This window comes from Narcine bancroftii, chromosome 13 (assembly GCF_036971445.1).
Source record: "Narcine bancroftii isolate sNarBan1 chromosome 13, sNarBan1.hap1, whole genome shotgun sequence".
Lineage (NCBI taxonomy): Eukaryota > Metazoa > Chordata > Chondrichthyes > Torpediniformes > Narcinidae > Narcine > Narcine bancroftii.
The window spans coordinates 85,839,622-85,856,581 of NC_091481.1; the positions used below are offsets into that span (position 1 = coordinate 85,839,622).

The 16,960-nt window shown below is 46.7% G+C and overlaps 1 protein-coding gene across 1 annotated transcript in view; it reads right to left on the minus strand.

Moving 5' to 3' along the window:
- Positions 1 to 8,586: 8,586 nt before the first annotated feature.
- LOC138748102 (uncharacterized) overlaps positions 8,587 to 16,960 on the minus strand; it is a 36,657-nt gene continuing 28,283 nt past the window's right edge. The window contains exons 6-10 of the mRNA XM_069907791.1: positions 14,699 to 14,895; positions 13,164 to 13,243; positions 12,386 to 12,415; positions 12,210 to 12,275; positions 8,587 to 9,260 (exon numbers count right to left, since the gene is read on the minus strand). Of these exons, the coding sequence (XP_069763892.1) occupies positions 9,221 to 9,260; positions 12,210 to 12,275; positions 12,386 to 12,415; positions 13,164 to 13,243; positions 14,699 to 14,895 (413 nt within the window). The 3' untranslated portion in view covers positions 8,587 to 9,220. The remainder of the gene's footprint in view (positions 9,261 to 12,209; positions 12,276 to 12,385; positions 12,416 to 13,163; positions 13,244 to 14,698; positions 14,896 to 16,960) is intronic.

Sequence of the window (16,960 nt, forward strand, 5' to 3'; positions counted from 1 at the left end):
TCAGACATGTGTGCCCATAACAAGTACAAATTTGTACACTGTACTTATGTATGTGACGATAAACTCTCATACTCGAAATAACACATGGTATCAGATGTCAGTCCCACAGTAGAATGTTGCTGCAGTCATGTGTCACTTAACATCTGCGATACGTTCTGTGAAATAGGATGTGATGCAACATTCATTTGGAGCGTTACTTAAATAGGCCCCAGAGAATTATTGAGGCCCCTTTCCATCCAGCACACAGTCATTTTGACCCACTACCATCAGGAAGGAGGTACAGGAGCATCAAAAATCAGGACAGCCAGCCTGGGGAATAGACTCTTCCCACAGGCTGTGAGATTGATGAATGGTATCTGTGTAAATAATTCATAATATTTATAACTATTTATTTTAAATTATCTGTGTGTTGCACATGCGTGTGAGTGTGTGTGTGTCCACGTGCAAGTGTGCGCACCATGGTCCAGAGAAGCACCATTTTGTCAGGTTGCCTATGTACAGTCAGATGATAATAAACTTGAACTTGAACCTTTAAATGGCCAGTCTCTTATCCTGTAACTTGGTACTTTTTTCTCAAGACTCCCCCAGAAAGTGAAAACATCTCAGTGTCCATGCTGTCCAAAGCCCTTTTAGGATCTTGCACATTGAATGATCACTGGGAATGCAGATGCCACCTTCATTGGAAGGAACCCCAATTCCACCCAATTGACCTACAATCTCCAGTACGTTTTGAAGGGTGGGAGGAAACCTATGCAGACACAAGGAGAATGTACAAACTCCTTTCAGGCAGCATGGTTTTCCAACCCGGGTCGCAGGTGCTGTAACAGTGTTGCACTAACCGAGCCGCCCCAATCTATACCATCTCAAAAGATTTCACTCTTAAAAGCACACGAGAAATAATTACTTATGATGGAAACAGCAGACATCATTTTAAAAAACACTAATTTTTATTCTCCAGAGTAATAAACAGTTGTGACATTTTATATGTTAACCTCCAGTTACCTTTCCATTTTAAGCAACAATTTACAAAGTTCTATAGTCAGCCTGTTTTGGTATGGACCTCTTTAAATGAAGTCACTGATTCATATCTTGGTATTAAACCAAGAGCCCTGTCTCTCACAGACATACTATTATATGTGTGCAAGCTCTCCTCCAGCAAATCAACAAGATTCTGGGCAAATCCAGGCGGGGAGTACTAAATGGACAACTGTCAACTTATGTTGAATATTCCAGCCACACCACATCCTGTACCCTCTACAAGACTGAGGATAGCATGGCTAGTGAACTCCAGATAAGTTCATCAGAGATTTCCTGCCACAGGTTATCCAACATCTCTGGAGCCACATCCCCTTGAAAGGAAGTACAGTTCTGGGGGGACCGAGGTCGACAACGAGCGGTATTAATTAGTCTGCCGGAGAGAACATTTCAATTATTAATCCCAACCAACCAAGCGAGTGCCGGTGTAAATGACAATTCTGTATGTGAACGTCATCGCTAGCTCTGACATTTGTGTGTTAGGTTTAGGGGCAATGTGGAAATCCAGCTGGTCACCTCTAGTGTTTAGAACATTTTACTGTAGTGCGATAAGCAGAGAATGTTACACCACTGTAGGTTTCCCGAGCATTAGCTCCACCTGAACACTGTAACCTGTGTTGCCATAACATATATGCATGTTTTGCACCAAGGTCACTGGCTCACCGGGTGGTACTTGTACAATCAGGTAACAATGAGCTTTCCTCACATTTTCACAGCAGACCATTGCGTTGATGTGAGCCATCGCAGCCAAACCCTTCCACTTCATGGTCTATGATTTTACTCCTCACTTGGCTGACCAATTCCTTAATGATTCCCCCGGCATCCACCTACACCAGGGGCAAGCAGTGTATCTTGGGGACGTGGGAGGAGAGCAGAGCACCAGGGTGGAGGTGCAAACAGTACTGGAGGTCATCACCTGGCACATCACTGTGCAGTCTAAGTTTTCAAACATTCCATATCCTGTTTCTAACAAGGTTTAACACAGAGCCACATTTGGAGGGCGAGGCAGAGAGATCCCATTCTTAGCTTCGGGGTCCCAGAAAGGAGACAATAAGAGTTAAAAATCAGGGGTTCACAAGAAAACTCTTCAGCTGCTGAATGGATAATTTGGTTTTTTTTTGTAAGTGAAGTGACAGTAAACACACAGCAAGTCACATTCATACCACATTGCCTCCCCCTACAAATGATGTCTGCTGTTTCCATCATAAGTAATTATTTCTCGTGTGCTTTTAAGAGTGAAATCTTTTGAGATGGTATAGATTGGGGCGGCTCGGTTAGTGCAACACTGTTACAGCACCTGCGACCTGGGTTGGAAAACCATGCTGCCTGAAAGGAGTTTGTACATTCTCCTTGTGTCTGCATAGGTTTCCTCCCACCCTTCAAAACGTACTGGAGATTGTAGGTGACTGGTCCGACTTTAACATTTCTTTTAAAAAGGATCTGTCTACCTTCCCCATTAAAAGAAAAACACCAATTTCTTCAAGCATGCAAGAGTGCCTATTGGTCCTTCAACCAGAGACCTCAAAGTTTCCCCTGTCTCACCCACCAATGGTCTACATTAACCTTGGGATTTTCCCAATTGCCTCGCCTGAGCAAGAACGTCGAGTGCCTGAAAAGTCAAAACCCAGGTTCAGGTTCAAAGCAAATAAATGCGCTGCTGCCTTGACATCATCTTCCCCAAGGTCTCTCTCCAAGGTCCCAATGCTTTAGGGTATTTGCAGCTCTATTTTGGATTTTTCGAATTTTTTTGGCCATTTTTGCAGGCACCTTTATCCCTACAATTAGAGCAGGTTCAACTACGATAATCTGTAGCCGCACTCGTTTCGCTCACATTCTTTGCATTCTCTCTTCCTCCTCTTCAATTATTCACGCACCACCTTCCCTTTTATCTCATTCCTATTTTGCCCTTTACATTTAATTCCACAGCAAATTGTACCCCTCTCCTTCTAAAAAGGTGCATAGTTAGTTCTCGATTGGGACTAGGGTCTGAATCCCGCACTGCATGTAAGGAGTTTGTACATTCTCCCCGTGTCTGCGTGGGTTTTCCCTGGGGGCTCCAGTTTCCTCCCACTGTTCGAAACATACCAGGAGTGTGGGGCTAATTGGGTGTAAATTGGACGACACGGACTCATAGGCTGAAAGGGCCTGTCACTGTGCTGTATGTCTAAAAAAGCTGTCGAGATGCAGAATAACATTGTCAGTATTTAACCCCAAGATTGTCCTTTGTCCTTTGCGCAGTAGTTCCGTCTTTGCTGCATTAATGTGTGCTACACTCATTCAGGGATGGAAACGTGGAGAGATCTTCCAGAACAGAACTAGTGTCCACAGAGGTACATCCCCAGCCACACCTCCTCTCGTGACTGGTGCTCCATCAGGCAGGCTGCTTCCCGACAAGTACATAATTCCCTGAAAGTGGCGTCACAGGAGGACAGGATTGTAAAGAGATCTTTTAGCATATTGGCCTTCATAAATCAAAGTATTGAGTGTAGGAGTTGGGATGTTAAAATTGTATAAGACATTGGCGAGGCCAAATTTAGAGCATTGCGTGGAGTTTTAGTCAATTATTACAGGAAATAAATAAGAATGAGGGAAATTTGATAGAGGTATTTAAAATTATGAGGGGGACAGAGTAAATGTTGTCTCCGCTCCATCCTCAACATTCATTGGAGCGCTTTCATCCCTAACGTCGAAGTACTCGAGATGGCAGAGGTCGACAGCATTGAGTCCACGCTGCTGAAGATCCAGCTGCGCTGGGTGGGTCACGTCTCCAGAATGGAGGACCATCGCCTTCCAAGATCGTGTTATATGGCGAGCTCTCCACTGGCCACCGTGACAGAGGTGCACCAAAGAAAAGGTACAAGGACTGCCTAAAGAAATCTCTTGGTGCCTGCCACATTGACCACCGCCAGTGGGCTGATATCGCCTCAAACCGTGCATCTTGGCGCCTTACAGTTTGGCGGGCAGCAACCTCCTTTGAAGAAGACCGCAGAGCCCACCTCACTGACAAAAGACAAAGGAGGAAAAACCCAACACCCAACCCCAACCAACCAATTTTCCCCTGCAACCGCTGCAACCGTGTCTGCCTGTCCCGCATCGGACTTGTCAGCCACAAACGAGCCTGCAGCTGACGTGGACATTTACCCCCTCCATAAATCTTCGTCCGCGAAGCCAAGCCAAAGAAGAAGATGAGATACAAACCAGGGGACATGGGTTAAGGGAAAGGTTTAGTGGAGAACTTCTTCACACAGAGAGTGGTGGGAGTGTGGAACGAGCTGTCAGCTGAAATGGGCAAATGCTTGCTCAATTTTAACATTTAAAAATTTGTGAGAAGGACATGAAAGTTTTGGGCTGGGTGCAGGTCGGTGGGACTGGGCAGAATAGTTCGGTGTAATCTAGAAGGGCCTGTTTTCTGTGCTGTAATCTATGGGTGGGCAGATACTCCCTCAGTGAATTACTGGGGAAGGTGAAACCATCCCTGTGGTCAGCGGGAACTCTGCTCTCCAGCCCCATCTCCACCCCTCATCCTTGGTAATGTACCAACCTAACCAAACTGGTTCCAACCGTGGAGTTATATTTGACACCGACCAAGGATCCACTCCAATGTCCGCCAATTTCCACCTCTATCTTACTGCTCCTCTGTACCCACTCCTCAGCTCACCAGCTGCTCAAACCCTCATCCCTGCTTCTGTAACTGGGAGACCCCCGCATCCACCGCTCTTCAACTGTCACCCCCAGTGCTTGCTAACACACTGACATCCTGGTTAAACACGATCTCCCCCTTCTTCTCAAATCCAATTGTGGTCCTGGATCCAATTTCTTTTTAAAAAGAACTTTGTGCACATTATACAGATGAACACTATGCTCCTATTTAAAAAAAACCCAGAAAACTGACACACATGTTCACATGCACCCTCAGATGCACGGACAGCCACCCCACCCCTGACCACCTTTGCGGACCATACCATCGGTATATTATCGATTGTACTGTTACAACCATCTCACGGTTAGTCTCTTACTCCGAAAGCACTTATAATTCAGAGAAAAAACACATGAAGGGTTGCCACTTGTGGGAATTTTTTCCGGTGGACCCTCTTAATGTGCATTTGATTTTCTCCAGTTTAATAAAGAAACAGGTAACCTTAATCTACTGTGTGGCAGAAGGACCCCTGTCAGACTTCAGGTATAACAAGATTAGATGCTTGGGTGATAGGGCCGTAAATGCTTTTGCATCTCTCTGCAGGAATTTAGAGTGGTCGAAGATTCCAAATATTGCAGTCAACAGGCAATATTTAAATATTGTGGAAAGTGAGCTGAAGACTCCGCTCCAGAACCCTTGTGATCCGGATCCCATTTCTAATCCCCCCCCCCCCTGAGAAACTCAGCCACCCGTATTCTTCTGCTCCCCCCCCCCCCCCCCCGGATTATGCTTTAGGCCCCGGATCCTGATATCACCTGATGTGGTTTGGTATCCAACTTTGTTTGATAACGCTCTTCAAACCGCTTTGTGCATCACACGGTCTTAAATGACCAGCACTGAGATAGGAATTTGTGATTCCAATCTCCGAGTTGGGCCGGAACCATGACTTGAACAGGAATGAGATAGGGTCAGTAAAGTAACATCAAACATCCACTGGCAGGCAAGTCGACACAGGATCAGACTGCTGGTTTAGATAGTGATAAAACACAGATAAATCCTATATTTACTGATGCAATTCTTTCAAGCTACTTTCACCACGAAAAGAAATACCGAATGGATGGCTGGTGTCACAGTTTTCCTCAGGACAAAACAGCAGAGATCACTGGACCCAGATCTGATATTAGTGTGGATTAGGGTTCTGGAATGATAAGTCTGTTTCCTGCTCCTCATAAGTAAGTTCTTATGACACAAACGTCCTTAAACATTAACCCTGTCTCATCTTTTCCTCCACAGATCTTTTTTATTTTGTCAATAGTATGAAAGTTATTGCAAGGTGTTCTAAGAGATCAGACATACAAGTGTTTGGATAACCAGGGATTGATTAGGGAGTCAACATGGCTTTGTGTGTGGTAGGAGGTGCTTAACCAATCTGATGAGTTTTTCAAGCCAGTTACCGGAAACGTTGACGAAGGAAAGGCTGTGGATGTTGGCTACATGGCCTTTGACAAGGTCTCACATGGAGGTTAGTCAGGAAGGATCAGACGCTCGGTATTCATGATGAGGTAGTGAAGTGGATTTAACATTGGCTCCGCGGGAGAAGCCAAAGAGTGGTAGTGGAGGATTGCTTCTCAAACAGGCCTGCAACTCGTGGTGTGCCTCGGGGCTCCATGTTGTCTATATAAATGATCTGGATGATAATATGGTGAATTGGATCAGCAAGTTTGCAGACGACACTAAGATTGGAGGCGTCGTGGACAGTAAGGAAGGTTTTCAAACCTTGCAGAGGGATCTGGACCAGCTGGGAAAATGGGCTGATAAATGGCTGATGGAGTTTAATGCGGACAAGGGTGAGGTGTTGCATTTTGGAAGGACAAACCAAGAAAGGACACATACGGTAAATGGTCAGGCACTAAGGAGTGTGGTAGAACAGAGGGATCTGGGAATACAGAGACATAATTCCCTGAAAGTGGCGTCACAGGTGGATAGGGTTGTAAAGAGCTTTTGGCATCTTGGCCCTCATAAATCAAATTATTGAGTATAGGAGTTGGGATGTTCTGGTAAAGCTGTGCAAGACCAAATTTGGAGTATTTGGACACCTGACTACAGGAAAGATTGTAAGAGTGCAGATTTACTAAGATGTTGCCCGGACCAGGAACTGAGTTACAGGGAAAGGGTAAACAGGTTAGGACTTTATTCCCTGGAGTGAAGAAAAATGAGGGGAGATTTGAGAGATATTTAAAATTATGAGGGGATAGACAGAGAATAAATCTGAACTTTGAATGCAACATGCAAACATACTGGAGAAACTCAGCAGGTCACGCAGCAAAGGGTAACCCACATTTCAGGCCCAGGTCTGAGCTATAGGGAAAGGTTAAGGACGCAGGAGGATAAGGGGTATACAGGGCCAGATTAAAGCCAACAGATGCCCTAGGCCCTTCCATTGGCCCAACCAACACGACCTTAGTGCTGAATGTGAAATAAGAGGTTAAAAATTCAGTTTTCTTCCAGGCTGGGCACCACAACTGTATTAAATGTAACCTGTATTTTTCATTGATTGTGGGACCCCTTTTTGTGCGTCTCTAGTTCAGCTGAACCATGGTAAATCCGACACTGGAAAAAAAAACGCGGTTTCCCCCTTCCCCTGGTGCCCCGAGCTCTTGCTTATTTTGCTTCATGGTTAATCCCGGCCTCAGTAATAGGTTGGGTAAAATAATCGGAAACCAGAGGAGACGGGTTTAAGGTGGTGGGGTGGGGTTAGGGGAAAGAATTAACAGGAACCTGAGGGGTGCCCTTTTGTTTACACAGAGGGCGGAAGGTTTACGGAACGGGCTGCTGGAGGAGGTGGTTGAAGCAGGAACTATTGCAATTGCAAGGAAAAAAGGATACAGGGAGAAGATGGGTTGAGAGTGATATGGGCCAAATGTAGTCAGGTGGGACTAGTGTGAGTGGGACATTTTGGGAAGGATGGGCCGAAGGGCCTGTTTCCACACTGTGACTCTAAGGGATACAAAGGAGGGAATCAGATCATTCAACCCATTGAGTCCAGCTGACCACTCGGCTTCTGTTCCCACCGACTATTTATTCTAACCACATTCCCCCTACACCCCCTCCAGATTCCACACTCACCAACATGCTACAGGCAATTTATAGGAGCCATTTAACCTCCTGACCAGCACGTCCTTGGGATGTGGGAGGTAACAGGGAGAAGGTACAGATCCCACACAAGCAGCACCAAAGGTTGGGATTGAACACCGGTCTCTAGCACCTTGAGGGCCCTAGTCTCTAGCGCTGTGTTGGCAGCGGCTCTACCCATCACACCACCACAATTTTGACACCACTCATCATTTTTATATCATGAACAAACGTTTTTAAAATGCATTGCTGCCTGTAAACCATGTTGACACTGGGTCCTTTGCAAGGGATATCTGTCCTGCTCTTTACAAAGGAGAAAAGAATCTTCACTGAATCCACTGGACAATAAAGATTTTCCTTCCTGAACACTTGTGGGTGTATTTTATGGATTTTGGGCTACTTAATCATGAAAATCACCTTAAAAATGTTCCTATCAAGTACCATTTTTTAGATATTATGTGTTTTTGTGATTTCCTGTCATCTTTTAAGTCCACTTCAAGCAGGTAAAACCATGAAGTGCAGCACGTCGTTGAAAATTCATTTTCTACATTCACACTTGGACGCCTTCCCTGCTGATCAGTGACGAACATGATGAAAGGTTTCAGGACACTGTGACCATAGAAAAGCGGTATCAAGGCAACTGGAATCTGGCCGACTATTGTTGGACACTGACACAAGAGGCATCAGATGCTGAGTACAAATGGAAATCAGCTGCAAACCATCTATAGGTTAGTTGAACAAATGCAATGTGTTAGTGTCATTATGCGATTAAACGTGCTAAATTCAATCAAAGTTAATTTAATGTTTCTCCAACTTCCTACGTGATATGGCAAATATGAAATTATCTTTATGTTCAGCTTGAAGTGGTCTATCAAAATCCCCCATTTCTTTTCAGGAAGCCAAACCTTCTGAGAATAAAAGTGTTGCCCATTGTTACTTGGAGCTGATGTGGAAAGGAGCTTAGAAACACAAATACACACAACCGCCTAACTAATGCAGGACCCTGATGTGACAAACTTAAATATCGTGAACGTGGCTGGAATAGTCGACGAGACAGTTGCATTGTTGTAGATAACAATTCCTTCCAATTAAGAATTGCTCTGAATCTGACAGAAAGGAGGAGTTCAGGGACGAGTGAAAGTTTAGAAGGGGTCCTGGTCTGCAGTGGCCTCTTCTCTGCTGCCACCCTCTCCCCACATTCCCAGGGTGAGGGATCCTGTTCACCAAAGGATAGTCAAGATGTCCAAGCATTTCCCTCCCCCTCCATCCCTCCCCCACCCTCACGGCAGCACGAGGAACCCACCACTATTGTTCATCGACGCCGAGACACAATCTTCACAATGTCTCTCCGTGCCTCGGACATACTGGCAGTCTTCCCCCACCCCCTAACCCAGTGGCCACCATCTTCCTCTTCCCTCAAGCTGCCTGGGGCTGCTTTCTCCTCATTGTGGGGCATCTGAAAAGCAAGAAATAGGGAAAGAACGTCACAGAGGTCTGCAGTGGACCTTCAGCCCAACCCTGTCCCCACCAACCAAGTCGGCAACCCAAGTTAGACTTATAGCCCTTTAAACCTTCCCTCTCTGTGGCCTGAAGCGCCGTGTTTACAGATGGTAAGACAGTAGATGGCCTCATCAGCAACACTGTTGAGTTGGCTTACAGGGAGGTGGTTGGGAGGCTCGTAATATGGTGCGAGAACAATATCCTGAGACTTCTCACGGACAAAACAAAGATGATGATTATGGACTTCTGGAGGAACAAGGACAATCACTCTCAATCACACATCAATGGCTCTGTCACATGGTGAGAACAAAATTCCTTGGTGTGCAGAGAAGGGACGACCCATCCTGGACCCACAAGCACCTACACTTTCTCAGGAGGTCGAGGAGGACAAGGTTACCGGCCCCCATCTTGGCCACATTTTACAGGATCACCATTGAGAGTGTCCTGTTCGGCTGCATCTCTGTGTGGGACGGGAGCTGCAAAGCATCGGACTGGACGTCAATACAGAGGATCATCAAAATGGCTGAAAAGATCACTGGGGTCTCCCTTTCCTCTGTTGGTGACATTCACTGGGAGAGTTGGTTAAATAGGGCTCAGAGAATTATAGAGGACCCTTTCCACCCAGCACACAGGACCTTTGACCCACTCCCATCAGGAAGGAGGTACAGGAGCATCAACATCAGGACGGCCAGGCTGGGGAATAGCTTCTTCCCACAGGCTGTGAGAGTGATGAACGGTATCTGAGTAAATAATTAGAAATATTTATAACTGTTTATTTTAAATTATATCTGTATGTATTTATGTGATTTTTTTATGTGCCTTTGTCTCCTTTCACACAGACAAAATTAATTCTCACCTCTTCCCTTATCATATCCAATGAATGTCCTTAATTGGTCTCCCACCGGCCAGCACTGTCTCTATTCTGAGATTTGCTGTTTTTTCCTTATTCTTTGCTCATTCCTGGAGGACGGGCTCAGGCCTGAAAAGCTGTTCGTATACCTTTACCTTGTATGGACGCTGCGAGTCCGGCTGAGATCCTCCTGTGTTTTGACTACAGTCACGGTGTCTACAGGCTTTCGTGTTTCGTCCCTTTCAAAGCCGGCTTGGAAGACGCCCAGGAAGAGTATTCAGGCGTGGCGCTCCTGAAGATAAAGCACCCAACATGCTCGAGGGTCTCTGCAGCTCAGGCAGCATCCAGAGACGGCCAGAGACGGTCAATGCCTCGGCCTGAAATGCCAACTCCCTGTAGTCGGCCTTCCACGGTTACTGCCTGACCCACTGAGTTCCTCCGGCACTTTGTGTATTTCTCCAGTGCTCATGGATCTGAAGTCTCTCCTGTTTGTTTCTGCAGTTTTGTGATCCGTTCCGCTGGCAACATACAATCTCGCTGAGCGACTGCTTCCACGAGCACAATTTTCAGAGTCCAGTGTCTGTAATCGCTTGAGTTTGCCAATAACATTCCATAAGCCTTCCTCATTACTCACTGTTCCAGCAAAGCACACAAAGGCCGTTCTAAGAGCTCGGTCATCTCTCACTATTTAGACAATGCTTCTTTTTTTAATTGACAAAAGGGTCAAATCCAGATTTTCCTGCATTACAGTAAAACACAAGTCTGCAGACACTGGGGTGAAGCAAAAGCATGACATTGGAGAAACTCAGCAGGTCACACAGTGTCCTTGATAGAGTAAACATAACCAATGTTTTGGGCTTGAGCAAAATGTCGGCAGGCGCCCGAACATCGATTCGGACTTGAGGCCTTCATCAAGGTGTGAGCAAAATGTCGGCAGGCACCCAGACCATTAAGTGTAGAAGTCGGCCAAAAAGTCGGATGCCAGAAATCTGGACCAGGCAAGAATTCGGACTTCTCGAAAAATCTCGTTTAAACCTTTGTGTGTGTGCATAAGTGCCACAGATGCCCAAACTCGGACGTCTGATGACATTGTGTTCATAGCTTGATTAAGGGCTCAAGACCAAACCCTTGGTTCTGTTACTTTACCTTTACCACATTCACTGCTTGACCGGCTGAGTTTCTGCAGCTTCGTGTTTTTATTTTAATCCCATTTTCCTGTGTTCGGCCCATATCCCGTAAACCATTCCTATCCAAATGCATTTTAAAATGTTATAATTATATCCGTCCCTATTGTTTTCTCTGACAGCTCTTTCTAGACAACCACAACCCTCTGAGTCAAAACGTTGACCCTCAGGTTCTCTTTGACTCTTTCCCCTCTCACCTTAACCCTTTCCCCTCTGGCTCTGGACACCCCCCCCCCCCCCACAACTCTGGATAAAGGGCTGTGACCATCTGCCTTATAAATGCCTCTGAGCATTTTCCAATACAGGTTAGGGTCTGCAGGCTTTCACGTTTCATCCCTTTCGAAGCCGGCTTGGAAGATGTCCTTTATCTGGACATCTAAAATCCGGAAAACTCCAAAATCCGGCAAGCGGGGAGAGAGATGGCAGCACGAGTCGGGCAGGTGAGAGACCAGCAGCGCAAGTCAGGCGGGTGAGGGGAAGAGACCGGCAGCGCGAGTCGGGCGGGCGAGGAGGAAGGGGGAAGACGGCAGCACGACTGGAAGGGGATGGGGATGCATACGGCAGCACAATTTGGGTGGGCTTAAATCTGGCTTTCCGAAATCCATAAAAATCCGAAAATCAGAACACTCTGTCCCCCAAGGGTTCCGGATAAAGGATTATGTACCTGTACAAGGCCCACCCTTTCAGAGGTACTTGACGGTAGAGGATCAATAAGCAGAAAACCTCCAGGTGACAAGGAGGCCCATCTGAATCACTCTGTAGCACAGAGAGAGGGAGGTGACCTCTCTAGATGCCACGCATAGTGGAAGAGTTGGTGGGGGGGGGGGGGTGGGGGGGTAACCTGGTCTCAAGGAACGACCTGCACACTCACTGGTTGAGCTCAGCCACCTCCTCCTGCTTGGACCTCTTCCTCGGGCCTTTCCTCTTGCCACTTCTCCTGAAAGAAGACATTCTCCTGTCAAGTCAACGGGAGGGGAAACTCCCCACTTGATGGGCCTTCCCCGAATTGCGCGGGCGTGTGGGACGGGAGGCTGAAAATTCCTTTACCTGTCGCCTTTCAATCGTTTCCGCCGTGGTCTGAAACAAAGGAGAAGAGAGATTTCAGAGGAGTGGGTAAGGTGCCGTTTGGATGGGGTGGGGAGTCTGCAACCCACTAACCTACTGCCTGAGAGAGTGCTGGCACTAGAGAAAGCTGGAAGCACGTTGCTGCATCTTTGAAGGGTACTGACAGTTCACAAGGTTGTTGCCAGGATTAGAGAAGTTGTCCATTAGACATAGGAGCAGAAATAGGCCATTCAGCCCATCGAGTCTGCCTCTCCATTTATTAAGAGCTGATCCATTTTCCCACTCAGCCCCACTGCCCGGCCTCCTCCCCATAAACTTTGAGGCCCTGGCTAAGGAAGAACCCTTAAATACACTGTGAGGGGCCGGGCCTGTTCTCCTAAGTAGGAAGTGTATAAAATTGTGAGGAGCATTGATGGGGTGAAGAGAGAGTCTGATTCCTGGAGTAGGAGAATCTAAGAGATTGGGTGGACAGCCAGCAGCTTTTTCCCCGGAGTGAACACCAGAGGACATCCACTTAGGTCACGGGAAGAACGTACAAACTCCTTATAGACAGCTTGGGGTTCAAACCCCAGTCCCAACTGCTGTGCTGTAACAGCACAGCACTAACCGTTTTACACTATGGTTCTGTGGTTAAATGGGACTAACGTTGTGGGGCACAGTCAGACAACCTGGGCCTGTTCCCCTTCTGTAGGCCTTGATGACAAATCCCCAAACAAGGTCACACCACCAACACCCCAAGCCACTTCGACCCCACACTTACCGGCATTCACAGCTGCTGTGTTCAGTGAAAATCATCTCCTCCTGCTTTGTCACCTGCTGCAAGGGCTTTAACTTAATGACCTGGAAAAGATTGGATTGATGAAGATTGTTTAAAATAATGGGAGTCACTGAAGCCACTCATTCAGCACCAGCTTCCAAATTCAAGGCCAAGGTTAGTGTCACGTCACTCTGCCTATTGAGATGATAGGTAGATCGTTCCATCTATTTAAATCATCTTAATTTTATTAAAGAATGGAACATAATTTAACATACAGATTGTCTAAATTTCTATCAATTCTAATACCTAATTATTTAATCGGGTGATATGTCCACTTAAATTGAACTACACGTTTACAACTGTCATAATCTCCTTCTACTAGTGGCATATCTTCACTTTTATCCCAATTAATTTTATAACCAGATATTTCCCCATGATCTTGTAACTTTTTATATAAAGAAATTAAAGAATTTTTGGGATGTTATATAAATTAATATATCATCTGCAAACAAATTAATTTTATACTCCACCTCATTAACTTTAATTCCTTTAACACTACAATCTTGCCTTATTGATTGTACCAATCAATAAAACTAAAACAAACCATGCAGGAGATAAAGGACAACCTTATCCAGCCGATCAAGTTAATGAAAAAGAAGAAGAAAGTTGTCTATTAGTAACCACTCTCGCCAAAGGGTTTCCATATAAAGCTTTAATCCAATTCAGAAATATTGACCCAAATTGAAATTTTAAAAAATTTTAAATAAATAATTCCATTCTAATCTGTCAAAAGCCTTTTCAGCATCTAATGATAAAACTATATAACAAGGGTAATGAAGATCATTGGAGTGAGCTTTGTTCAGGAGCCTGATGGATGTGGGAAAGAAACTGTCTTTGAACCTTTGTTCAAACACTCTTGAACCTTAAATCACTCAATGACAAGCCTAAAGACAGGGACATGTCCCCACTGAGACCTCCACTCCCACAGGGGCCTGAGGAAATTCTGCATGCCCTTGGCATCCCCCCATCAACCTCTGCCCTATCAAGGGTATCCAGTCAGGATTCACCAACGCCCGCTATGGGAAGCTGCTCCCGCCAAGGTTGCCAGATGCTGCAGAGAATTCTGAATGCAGCACAATCTCCCTTCTCATGCCCCAGAAAAGCAGCCAGCAAACTAAAGGGCTCATCCCATCCTGGTCCCTCTCCTTCCTCTCTCCACTGCCACATCCGACATTTTCTTTCCTGCAGATATCTGGCTCCGGAACAAACCTTCTAGGGGCAAAATAACATTGCTCTTACTCTATTAAACTCCAGTCACAACAGGCGCACCGCAAGGATGCGTGCTCAGCCCACTGCTTAACTCACCGTACACCCATCATTGTGAGGCCAGGCACAATTCTATTTTGCCGTTGACACCACGGCTGTGAGCAGAATCACAGACGGAAAGTGTACAGGAGGGCGAGAGATCAGCTCACTGCAGTATCTGCACAGGTTTCAGCCCCGTGGCCCGAGTACTTCGGCTGCACATTGTCCCTCACCTGTATGGTGACGTTGTACATTTCCTGGGCTGTGCAATGCAGCTTCTCATCTCCGCAGCAGCCGGCGCAGCGCAGCAGAGGGACGCAGGAGGGCTTGAAGATGTACTCAGACTCGCTTGGGTACTCTCGGGCCACGTCCACCAGCATCTCGATGGTCCGACAGTAACTCCGGTTCCAAACTTCCTCGAACGGGACCACTGGGAAACACAAACACCTGCCAGTCACTCAGCCGGCATCCAGGAGTGGGTCATAATGGGCTGGCTCAGCCATTCCCACACCCTCGAGCGTCATAGGTCGCTGCACCACGGCTTGAGGGCTCGTGGCCTTTGGTGTCTGGTATCTGGTCCTTTCATTTGACTCCCAATTTGACCCAATGTTCTTACATACAACAGGGAAACTGACCCTTCGGCCTCTCCATTCGCACTCGCCCCGTAACAATCCCGTTTTGTTCACCCCATCAACTCCCCCCCCACCCCCCGCAAAAGTTCTACAACTCACAAGGGACAGTATTCAGCAGGCAACCAACCTACCTGCATGACTTTGGGAACTGGGGCAGCCAGCAGAGGTGAGGGTGGGGGGGAAATCCCACGAGGATGCAGGGAGATTGGTCGGGAGTAGTGGTTAGTGCAAATGCATTACAGTACCAGCGATCGGGACCAGGATCCGAATCCTGCGCTGTCTGTAAGGAGTTTGCATCTTCTCCTTGTGGGTTTTCCCCGGGGGGGGGTTCCAGTTTCTTCCCACTGTTCAAAAAGTACCGGGATTTCATTTCAGCACACGAACCTGTGCCGCCCAATTAACCTACAACTCATGGTAGGTTTTGAACGGTGGGAGGAAACCAGAGCCTGTGGGGAAAACCCACGCAGACATGGGGAGATTGAACAAACTCCTTATAGACAGCGTGGGATTCAAACCCCGGTCCCAATTACTGGTGCTGTAACAGCGATGCATTAACCTCTATGATAACTGTGCCGGTAATTGGGTGGCAGAGGCTCGTGGCCCAAAAAGGCCTGTTACTGCACTGTGTGTCTAAGTTTAAAAATTTGAAATTTAAAAATGTCAGGATCTCTGAGGCTAGGAAGCAGTAACTCTACCCACAGCACCTCTGAGGCTTGAAATAATTTAGTGTTCAGAGTTCATGTCCACTTCCCTAAAGAGGTTTATAATATTGGTTAGGATTAAAACAAAACCGTTAAACCTCTGTCTCACATCCATCATCTGGGTTGTAATAACGAATGATTTCCTGGCTGGTTTCCCAGCTCTAGTTTAGACAATGTTTACAAACATATTAAGAGCTGCATCCATGTTCTGGCTCCTGGCAGACCAGCATCTCCAATCCAAGTGTCCCTAACCAAGTCACTTTCACTCCAAAATGACAACGAGCCATCTCATGTTCACCCAAGAGATCTGTTCTCCTGAACCATGAACATCTCCGTTTTAAACCAACCATCTGTTGGGTTTTCGTACCAAAGATAGGAGAGGATTAAAAACTAGAGGACATGGGTTAAGAGTGAAAAGGGGAAAAGCATAATAGGAGAATTAAGGGACATGGGGGGAGGGGGGGGGAAAGGCAGATGGGTGGAGATGAGCCAATCATCAGATCAGCCAATGAATGGTGTAGCAGGTTCGATGGGCTGAATGGCTGACTCCTGCTCCTGTTTCTGATGTTCTTAAAGGTTAATGGGAACTTTAGGGGGAACTTCACACAGAGAGAGTGAGAGTGGAGCGAGCTGCCTTCTGACGAGGTAAATGTGGGCTCAGTTTTAACATTTAAGAAGAATTTGGTTATGTACATGGATGGGAGGAGTATGGAGGGCTATGGACTGGTAGAATAATAGTTCAGCAAACACTAGAAGGGCTGAATGGCATGTTTCTGTGCTGTAGTGCTCTGTGGTTCTATTTAGAGCAGAGAGGGAGAGAAGAGGCTGAAAGAGGAAATGAGGGGAGGGAGGGGGGTGAAGGTGATGGAGTGGGGAGGAGGGAAAAGGTGGAGGTGGGGAGGGAGGCGAGAGAATGTGAGATGTAGGAGATGAGAGGGGAGAGGGTGAAGAGGGGTAGGAAGTGAGCATGGTATGAGATGAGCAGGTAGGTGGTGGGAGGGAGAGGGGTAAGGGGGAGAGAATGGGGAAGGGAGTGGGGTGAGAGGGAGAGATGGGGTGAGAGGGAGAGATGGGGTGAGAGGGAGAGATGGGGTGAGAGGGAGAGATGGGGTGAGAGGGAGAGATGGGGTGAGAGGGAGAGATGGGGTGAGAGGGAGAGATG